Source organism: Hevea brasiliensis, chromosome 2 (assembly GCF_030052815.1).
Source record: "Hevea brasiliensis isolate MT/VB/25A 57/8 chromosome 2, ASM3005281v1, whole genome shotgun sequence".
Lineage (NCBI taxonomy): Eukaryota > Viridiplantae > Streptophyta > Magnoliopsida > Malpighiales > Euphorbiaceae > Hevea > Hevea brasiliensis.
In genome coordinates, this window is record NC_079494.1 from 8,398,910 (window position 1) to 8,409,823 (window position 10,914).

Genomic DNA, 10,914 nt, shown 5'->3' on the forward strand with positions numbered 1-10,914 from the left:
TGTTTTGCACTGTTCTATTAGCCTAGTTACTGTGAGAATTTGACTAAGTGTCTTTCATAAAAGTTGTTCTTATTGTCTTATCTTTAATTTCCTTTTTGAATCACTCCATTTGGAGTTTTATAGCCCAAGATATGGCCATTTGAACATGGCTGGCCGGATTAGTCTAACCCAGATTTCTGGGCACTTAATCTAGTTCTGACAGTTTTGGACCACTAACTTTAAGTAGCAAAATGACTGGGTTATGGGCAGAATTTGGGTTGTGTTCTTCATGGAAGTTGCAGTGCTATGTCATACCTTTCCAATGCTACAAAATTCAGGTCATTTGGACCAGTCTAGCCCAAGTTATAGTCAAATGAACAGTCATTTTGGTGCAGTGGCAGTGCACAACACTCGGATTTGACCTAATTGTTCATTATGTTAATGTCATTTTCTGGGCATGGTTCTTAATAAAAAATGTGTCATTATGTATCTATTTTCATTCCCAATTGGCCTCACACCAATTGGGTTGGTAAATTTTCAGTTTTAATCCCTGAAAGAGACCTAGGTTAAGCTGCCAGAATAATGACCCTAACCAATCCGAATTGCACTTGGTTTCTACCAATTCAAACATACCACAAATGGTCCCAATTGACCATTTCTCACTTCAATTAGGGTCATTTGTACTAATTGACCATTTCTCCAATTTTTCCCTAATCTTCAAGATGCTTAAAAACCCTAATTGCACAATTATGCAATCTAATACAATTAAAGTTTATAATAAACTTCTATACACCCAATTCAACTTAACTAATACTTCAATTCTATCAAAATCATGAAATTTCAATACCCCTTAATGCAGGCCGAATTTCCTATCTAGTCCCCCATAATTGTTTTCTTTTGATTTTAAGTTAATTTCTAGGTTAAGTGAATTAAAAGCACAAGTATTAAACTAGAATTTCAAATTAAACTACTAATCTCAACTTTGATGTTTCACTTCCACAATTCCTTCAATTTCTCCTTTCTTCTTCTTCTTAAATCTTCTTGTCTAGTTGAGATAACAAGGTTTTTGAGGGAAATTTTGAGAATTTAGGGTTAATTTATGGAGATGAAGAGCTTAGATCAAGCTTTAATGGAGGAATTTTAATGGAGGTGGGGTGGCGTGTTTCGGCCAAGATTGATAAGGAAGAAGAAATAGTTTTGCTTTTTTAAATTTTTTATGTTTTTATGTGTGCAATAATTGTATTTGACTTAGTTAAAAAATATGGGAAAATTAATATTAATTTTGACATCATATGTGATGTCATCATCATGATGTAATAAGTCCCATTTTTATTCTTTTTCTTTTTCTTTAATTTTTCAATAGTTCTTTAATTTAATTTTCAATTCCGAAATTTTCGTTTCTTCGATTTTAGTGGACAGTTAGGTTAGAAATCACCTCTAGGGGTGAATTAACTGAATTGTCCCTCTTCGGTCTGATCCGGTTTGCAAGTAATTCAAGATTTCTTCCGGATTCCTGACATAATTATTTGACCTGCTTAATAATTCTTTTCCACTGTGTTCACAATAGTCCTTAGAACCGTGGCGTCATATTTTCCGATTCAAAATTTTAGTTAAGATTGACCTCGCGGTCACTTTCCGAGAAGGTCACCCATCGTTGTGACTCCCGGCTCATTTAACCTTTATGTTATGTTTTTCTTATTTGTACTTAACTATCTAGCAATCACTAATTATATGCATTCAGGACTTATCTAAGTGTCTTAGATGTGGTTCTAATTCCCTTAATTGTCCGGACCGACACCGGTCACCGGAATAGTGAAATATACCAAGCAATGCAAATAGGGGTGTTACAAATTATATTTTAAATATACAATATAACAAGTTTAGATAAAATTTTCTCAATCCACTCTACTTTTAAAATAAAAAAAATTAAAATAAGCTACGCCTCTCGGCTCTTCGGGTCTGTTTGATAACATTAACTGTTTTAATAACTTATAACAGTTTTAATAATTGTTCGCTATTTTACTAGTTATTAGCGGTTAATAGTTAAATGTATATATTAATTTAAAACAGAAGTGTTTCATAAAAATAACTATTGGATTAGTTATTAAATATAAAAATAATTATATTATTTTTTACCACAATAAAAATACTCTCCCAACGTCTAAAAGTTAAGAGTAATAATGTTTCATGAGCCACTCTTAACTTTTAAACACTAATGTAAATATTATACCACTAAACATTATAAATGAAGAATATTAAATACTATTTTAAAAATTATTATCGAAGAGAAATTTTATCTTGAAAAATTTTTAATTATTTTCTTCTCTCATTATATATAAGCTAACGAAGCTTATGCTTTTTATTTTATTTAAAAAATTTTATAATTTTGGAGACAATAGCATTCAATTAAATGCTTATTGATCGCTTTTCTGTGAAAAAGGCTTATTGATTGCTTTAGTTTTTATTTTAATTATCTTGTTAAATGAAGGTGGTTACAGTGCATCTTTATTCATTATATACATAGCTGTCAATTTGATGAGGGTAAGATTATATATATATATATATAATCTTACCCTCATCAAATTGACAGCTATGTATATATATATATTCGAAGCAGAGGAGATGTCGAGTATAAACATTAACATATGCTAATTTATTGGAGTTGGATCCACCATATAGTAAGTTCTATAGTGTGTACGCTTTACTAAAAAGCTCATTACTACAAGATAATTAAGGTATAATTATATGTCAGACATTTTTCAAACCAATCTTATTATATAGTTGTCCATGTGGACTAAACTTGGAAGATACTCTGCTCATGCAATTAATAGCAATCACATGTCTATTAATTTGTTAGCATGGTCTAGTTGAAAAAAAACAAGCAATTATCCAACTTTATTTTGTCTACATGATATGATTTGCCTTATGGTTTATTTTTTCAGAAATGGGGAAGGAAGTGGACACATGCATCTGAATCTCGCAAGTGAATAATACATCCAGAATTATTAGATAAGTAAAGGTTAATTGCTTTTGCAGAAATATATATATATATATATATATATATATATATATATATATATATGTATGTATGATTTGCCTTTTCAGAAATGGGGAAGAAAGTAGACACATGTATCTGAATCTGTGGAGTGAGTAATACATCCAGAATTATTAGATAAGTAAAGGTTAATTGCTTTTGCAGAAATATATACATATTGCCGCTATTTCCTTTATGATATAAATGGGATATACAATGTGTGATTAAACACGCAAATTCATAGCAACCACACAAGACCCTATCCGATAAGATACGAAAGGTCCTTTGGCTGGCAAACTGTTTGGGTTAATGTAGGATTATTTTATTCCACAATGTGAAGTTGTAGACAAGTAATTAATATTTTAAGTATTCTAAGACGAAAGTGCCTCTGAATCCAGGCTTGTGGCCACTATGGGACTCCTGACGACGTATTTATCCTTATCATGAACCCAGATAAGATAGCCAAAAATTACACTTTCTTTGAGCTGTCTTGGACCTTCTATGACTAGTTTGTAGTTTAGCTTCTCGTTCTTGGCTTTGAACTCCAACTTTTCTGGCATGACAGTGACCTTTAACCCATTCATGGGTGGTATTTTTGCAGTGTAAGTTGATACTGCATCACCCACGTTGGTCACTGTCCTGTGAAATTCTTGGACGGTGGTCAAACCCAATTTCGAGGAGTTAGAGTTGAAGAAGGCAACAAAAGAAGGATAGTTAAGATCCAAGGATGGGAAGGAACAATCGTTAGAAGGTGACCTTGTGATAGCTTGGATTTGCTTTTCCGTGAAATTTAATGCGCAGAGGAGTTTCACGTAATCAGTTGAATTCAAGTCATAAATGATTCCCGGGTCTAATGCCTTGTTAGGATTAACCTGGCCAGCTCCCATGTCTAAAGGAGTGGCTGGCTGGTTGTCATTCCCAATATCTTTGATAGGCCCAGTAGTCCGATCCATGGTATCAGCAGTGGTCATCATGGCCGACCGGATAGCTGCAGGGCTCCAATCGGGATGTGCCTTTCTCAAGAGTGCTGCCACACCTGCCGCATGCGGGCAAGACATGGACGTCCCAGATATTATATTGAAGTTGCTGAATTGTGGTTTAGAATTTATCCGTATCACTTCAACATCTTGGGGCCATGCAGCTAAGATTAAAGAACCAGGAGCCATTATGTCAGGCTTCATAACGAATGGGCAACTTGGGGATGGACCTCTAGAGCTGTAGCTAGTAAGACTTGGAGCTGTTTCAATACCCAGATTTGTTTTCTGAAACTCCATACTTGCCTCTGGGTTGGTGCTACTCTTGATGAAATCCTTGATGGTTTCCCCATCTTTTGGATTCACAAATATTGCTGGAAATTTGGATCGGATTAAAAATTCGAGGTCTGTGAAATTTGTTATGAAGATACCTCCGGTGATGTTCGCTTTGCTGAGGTTATCATATTGTTCGCCTAAGGAAGAATTCCTGTCTTCGCAAACAACAATTTTTGGCCCAACAGTATTCAATTGTTTACTGAGACATGCATCCAAGAAAACAATTGGAACTTGAGTTTCTGTATAATTCCCAGGATAAAGAGATAAGCCAGTGACTGAAACTCCATTGCCAAGTGTCAGAACCCCATCAAATTCGCGGTCTACAGTACCAGCTGCAACAGTAAGCACCCAGGGTATGCCATTGTGTAGTGACCCGGAAAAAGGCCCTTCGTTTCCAGCGGAAGTTGACACGAAGATGTTCTTTTCTACGGCTGCAAATGAGGCCAAGGCAATGGGGTCTTCATACAAAGGAACCCCGTCCAATCCCAATGATATTGACAATACATCTACTTCATCGATAATTGCTTGATCAATTGCAGCAATTATATCAGAAGTACTAGCACCTTCGTCCCAAAGAGCCTTATACATGGCTACATGGGCCCTGGGAGCCACTCCACTTGCAGTTCCTGGGGCGTAGCCAAAGTATGATGCACCTTCCACAAAATTCCCAGCCGCCGTACTCGAGGTGTGGGTCCCATGACCGTCCGTGTCGCGAGTTGAATTCATAGATATGGTGATGTTAGGATCCCTGGCAATTAGACCTTTGTTAAAAAATCGAGCTCCAATGAGCTTGTTGTTGCATAATGAAGAGTTGAACTTGGTGCCACTCTCACACTCTCCTTTCCATCTGTTTGGAATTCCAGAAATTCCACTGTCACTGTAACTAGCACTTTCCGGCCAAATACCAGTATCTACCAACCCGATAATGATATCTTCCCCATAATTCGACGCCTTCCATGCTCCAGAGTTGGAATTGAGGCCGAGAAATGTTGGTGAACGAGTTGTGTCAAGTTTAACAGGCAGGTCTTTAAAGGAAGAAATGTAGCCGGGAGAGTTTTTCAAGGCCTCATGCTCATAAGGAGAAAGATGAGCACTAAAACCACTCATAGCATGAGTGTAAGTATAGATAAGTTTAGAAGAGGTGGGTACGGTGGGAGTAATGGTGCTTTTGCTCGTAGATACTGCAGAAGCAGAAGAAAGGGTGGCCAAATACCAGCTTTGCTGGCTAGAGAAGGCTTTGGGCATGGCCGATAAATCCATGTGAACTATATAATTGTCTGTTTGTGCTAGTGTGGGGATGAAAAGTGAGACCGCGGCAAAGAAAAGCCACCCACAAGATAAAATATTGTAATACGTAGCCATGAAGAACTGAGGGAGAGAATTAATATTTTAGTACAATACTGTGAAGGGCTGTGTGTTTATATAGGGAATTGAACCTGAAGATTCTGCTCAATTTTCCTTTTTCATAAAAAAAAAAAAAAAACTAGTTTTCTATATTTTTTTCTCCAACTTGCCCCTTAAGTAGCTGATATAGTAGTGTATCAAAACTAACCTCTATGATTCCAGGCTTCCAGCCCAGCTTTTCTTGACTTGGTCTGAGGTTTTGGTCTTCACCACCAAATTGAAACTTAGAAGTCATGTTTATAGAATACGTAATGCGAGGCTTGATTAGCAATCCGTTTTCGATATATGAAATTAAGGGTTTATGATCAAATCAAAGAATCTCTTTCCATCAGTTCCAAAAGAAAAAGAAAAGAATTTGATTTTTCGACTCAAATTAATTAAATTTCAATCTAATTCTGAATCCAAACGGGAGTGGGGTAGTCACTGATAAGATAGCAAAGAGATATAAGATGAGGTCTCCTGGCATTATTTGTTGCTTAGAAGATTTGTATTCAATTGAATTGTAGAAATGCATTTAATTGGATGAATAACAATCCAATATAATACCAATTAAGCATCATTTAAAAAATGAAAACAAAAAAATCCAATAATCTAAACATTTCCATCTTTTTCAAATTCTCAAGGGATTTTTTTTTTTTTTTTTGGTAGTACAGAAGATTGAGGATTGAAAGACACGAAATTGTCATTAACCAACAGAACTAAGCTAAAACTCTCAATGTTTTCAAATTCACAAGGGAATTTTATAGTTGCCAAGGCTTTAGTGGGTTGTTAAAGTCTTTTATGGCTTCTGTTGTTCGGAGATCCATCGTGTTTCTTTGCCTAGCTTGGCATTGGGAGTGGTCTCCGCTAGTGGAACGATGTAGCGGTGTGTCTTGATATCTGCTGGTCGAGTCAGGATGTCTGGGTCGAAGAGCCCAATGCAGATTAAGGTTCCATTGGCGTTTCTTGTAATGTATTGGACCTTGGACCCAATTTTAATGAGCTTAGGTGTTATATTTTCTATTTGAGTTCTTTCTGTATTTGGGCCTCATGCATCTTTAAATTAATAAAATATCTAACCATTGATAAAAAAAAAAAAAAAAGAAGAAAAACTCTTCTATTTATAGAAAAAAAAAATTGTGAGCCAAAGTAGTATGATTGATTATCATTTCTTTATAGAAGTAGAGAATATAAAGATTTTAACTTAAAAATTTCTAAATTTGTATAGTATAATATACCATTTCTTATTTGATTGTTGATTTTTACTAAATGGAAAGGACAGAAGAGAGAGAGGGGGCTTGAGTTAGAGCCCACCATGTGTGGCAGAGCAAGTGTCCAAAGTACATATTACTTACAAGTCACAATGATATGGACTTGAGAATTGAGGGAGTAGCTGTTGGGCAGCCATGTGGGGGGAAATTGATAAAAACTTAGCAGAAAGGATATGGGCTACTCTCTGAGAGAATATCAAAATCATAACAAATCATTCATCAAAATTCAGGACTTTTTTTGTTTTTTTCATATAGATCAGTTACTTTGAAGAAAGATTATCCAGGGAAAACAATAGCTAAAAGGAAAGTAACAATCGTAAGTACCCAAAACACAAGCAAAAAAGATAAACATATAACGGGTGAATGAACATTTAGTGGGTATTGATAAATAATTTAGGTGCGTTGTCTAGTCGTTTGTCAGCTTTGTAATTAACATTTGCAAGAAAACACAACGTTAATGCGTTCATTATATGAAAGCTCAAAGCTTTTTCCCTTGTTTTTCAAGGAAGAAATGATCATGGAAGCAACTGCTATCATTAATTGGCCTTTAAGTATTGGTTAGGCAAACATTACACATTATGGATTAAAAGAAGAAATCTATTACATAGAAGATTAGTGGTGCTGTGGACATTTCCCACTTTGTTGTTTGCTTGATAGTGACATGTTGACATGGATCATACACAAGAGTGTGAACTCAAGATTTCATTTTTTTTTTTTTTTTAATTTTAGTTTTGGATGATTAGCGGGTACCAACTTAAAACAAACTTGATAAAAATTTTCATTTAGGGGATAGAGAATGGAATTTGTTATGATCTGTACACACTGAGTGCAATTAATGGTATATTTGAGCTAAAGAGAAGTGATTCGCAGCTGAGAAAGTTAAAGAAAGAAACGGAAAGGAAAATAGCAGTTAAGAGAGAATGTGTGAGAGAATTGTGTGAGCTTTTTTGAGATTTCTTTTTATTAACAAACTCATTTCAACATCCAGCTCTTGTCTTTTTATATTTTTCTTCCCAATCCATGTCTATAACCAATTGACAGCTGATTTTAACTAACTTTTAATTATCTTGTTCCTTACATATATCACCCACCTCAAGGAAGAATTCTGGAAACTAAGCCTGTAATAGACAAATTAATCCTTCCAAGTGGCTTCATAAAGATTAACCCATTGCACCAAGTTATTCACTGCAAGATTGTATCTAGTGATGAAACAAGTCTGCAAAGTGTGGCCAAGGTGCTACCTGAAACTGACTGTTACAATTCTGGAAGTGAAAACAGAGCAGAGTAAGTAGATAAAAAACTGCAAAGAACCAGTTTTATAATGATAATACTTCTCTTATATGGAGAGTTCATTTTACAGGTCATATATATGCAAAAAGAGTGCTACATCAGTTAATACACCTCCTACTACTCTAACAACTATAGCAGTAATTAAATAATAACTCTCAGCAAATTAGGCAGCAAATTAAGCCCAACCATACATGACCAAAGGAGCTGTTACATCAGTACAAAATACACAGCTGTGAGGACATAAACATAAACCAAAATAGCTTCTAAGTATCTAGGAAAAATCTCATTACATCAACACTCTTCCTTGAGAGTTTTCCTGGATACTCCAAGCTTCTTCCTTATCTCTTCAAATCTGCTTTTAGGAAGAGCTTTGGTCAGAATATCAGCAAGTTGCATTTCAAACTTGCAATGAAGCAACTTAATCTCAGCATTCTTCTCAGCTTCCCTCAGAAAGTGATACTTCACTTTAATATGTTTAGTCCTCCCATGCTGAATAGGATTATTAGCTATAGCAATTTTAGATTTGCTATCACACCAAATGACAGTAGGATCAAATTGTTCAATCCCAAATCAACAATCAATTTTATAAACCAAATGGACTGATTTGCAGCAGCAGCAGCTGATATATACTCAGCTTCAGCAGTAGATTATGCCACCACATCTTGCTTCTTTGAATTCCAAGATATAGGACCTGATCCCACATAAAATACAAAACCAGATGTACTTTTCAAATCATCCAAACAGCCTGCCCAGTCACTGTCCACAAAACCTTTAAGCTTAAATTCCTTTCCCTTTAAATACCAAACACCATAGTCTGCAGAACCTCTAAGGTATCTCAATATTCTTTTAGCAGCAGCTAAGTGAATTTGACTTGGTGAATGCATATACCTACACAGTAGACTAGCAGGGTACATTAAATCTGGTCTAGAAGCTATCAAATATAGCAAACTTCCAATAAGACTTCTATACACTGAAGAATCTGCCTTTTCTGCCCCATCATCCTTGGTTAACTTCTCATTTTGATTGAGAGGAGTTGGCACAGACTTGCAATTCTCCATGTTGAATTTTCTTAGCACATCAAGAGCATATTTCTTTTGAGTAATGAAAATTCCCGCATCCTCTTGATAGATTTCCAGACCCAAGAAATACTTCATGATTCCCAAATCTGACATCTCAAACTTCAGCTGCATATCCCTCTTGAATTCAGTTACAAACTTGTGTTCACTTCCAATCACAAGCATATCATCTACATACAGTCAGACCACCAGCTGAACTCCATTCTTGCAAGATTTTATATACAAAGTTGGCTCATTGTCACTCCTCTTGAATCCATGATGAGTCAAGTGTGAGACAATTCTAGCATACCAGGTTCTTGGAGCTTGCTTGAGTCCATAAAGTGCTTTGTTGAGCTTATAAACCATGTCTTCTTTCCCAATAACTTCAAAGCCCTCAGGTTGCTGAACATAAATTTCCTCAGTAAGAACTCCATTAAAAAATGCAGATTCGACATCTAGATGATAAACTGACCACCCATTTTGAGCTGCAAGGGACAGCAGCAATTTGATTGCGTCATGCCTAGCTACAGGTGCAAAAGTGTCTCCATAATCTACACTAGGTAACTGAGCATATCCCTTTACCATAAGCCTTGCTTTGTGTTTGTGTACCGAGCCATTTGGATTTACTTTAGTTCTATAAATCCATTTAACTCCAATAGCATTTCTCCCTTTTGGCTTAGTGGTGAGTTCCCAAGTATCATTCTTTTCAATTGAAGCAATCTCCTCCTTCATGGCTTGTTGCCATTCTTCCAACTGAATTGCTTCTTGAAAGGTCACAAGTTCAGCCTTTACCAAATTGTATCTCTCATAAATTTTAGAGAGAGGTTTAGTCTTCAACATAGGAGAATCAATGCTGGAATCAACATCTTCATCAGAAGCAACATTTGAAGCTTCATCATCATCAACTTCAATATCACTAGAATCTGAATCTGACTTTTGGTTGTGAGTTTGATGCCTCCAAAACACTTCTTGTCTATCCCAATCCTAAGAAGCTTCTTCATCAATTTGTACATATCTGCATATCACAACTTTCTTTGTTTTTATATTATAAATTCTATATCCCTTGGATGTTGCTACATAACCCAAGAAGATTCCCAACTCTGCTTTATGATCCAATTTAACTCTCTTGGCATTAGGAATATGCATGTAACAGATAGAACCAAAAACCCTCAAATGTTTTGCAGAAGGTTTAGTCTTAAGCCAAGCTTCTATGGGTGTCTTACCTTCAACTGATCTAGTGGGCAACCTGTTGAGTAAATACACAGCTACATACACAGCTTCTGCCCAAAACTCTTTAGGAAGTCCCTTCTCCTTCAACATGCATCTAGCCATTTCAACAATAATTCTATTCTTCCTCTCAGAAATGTCATTCTGTTGTGGTGAGTAAGGCACTGAAAGTTGATGCTCAATTCCAGCTTCCTCATAGAATTTATCAAATTCATTCGAAGTGTCCTCTTTTCCATTGTCAGACCTCAAAGTTTTAATGACACATCCACTTTGCTTCTCAACAAAGGCTTTGAATTTTTTAAAAACATTGAACACTTAACTCTTTTTGCTTAAAAAATACACCCAAGTCATCCTTGTCAAATCAT

General features: G+C 35.7%; 1 protein-coding gene across 1 annotated transcript; it reads right to left on the bottom strand.

Moving 5' to 3' along the window:
* Positions 1–3,183: 3,183 nt before the first annotated feature.
* LOC110669951 (subtilisin-like protease SBT3) lies at positions 3,184–5,748 on the bottom strand. The gene has a single exon (XM_058133608.1). It carries the CDS (start codon positions 5,683–5,685, stop codon positions 3,385–3,387), a length of 2,301 nt encoding a protein of 766 aa, XP_057989591.1. The 5' UTR covers positions 5,686–5,748; the 3' UTR covers positions 3,184–3,384.
* Positions 5,749–10,914: the final 5,166 nt, after the last annotated feature.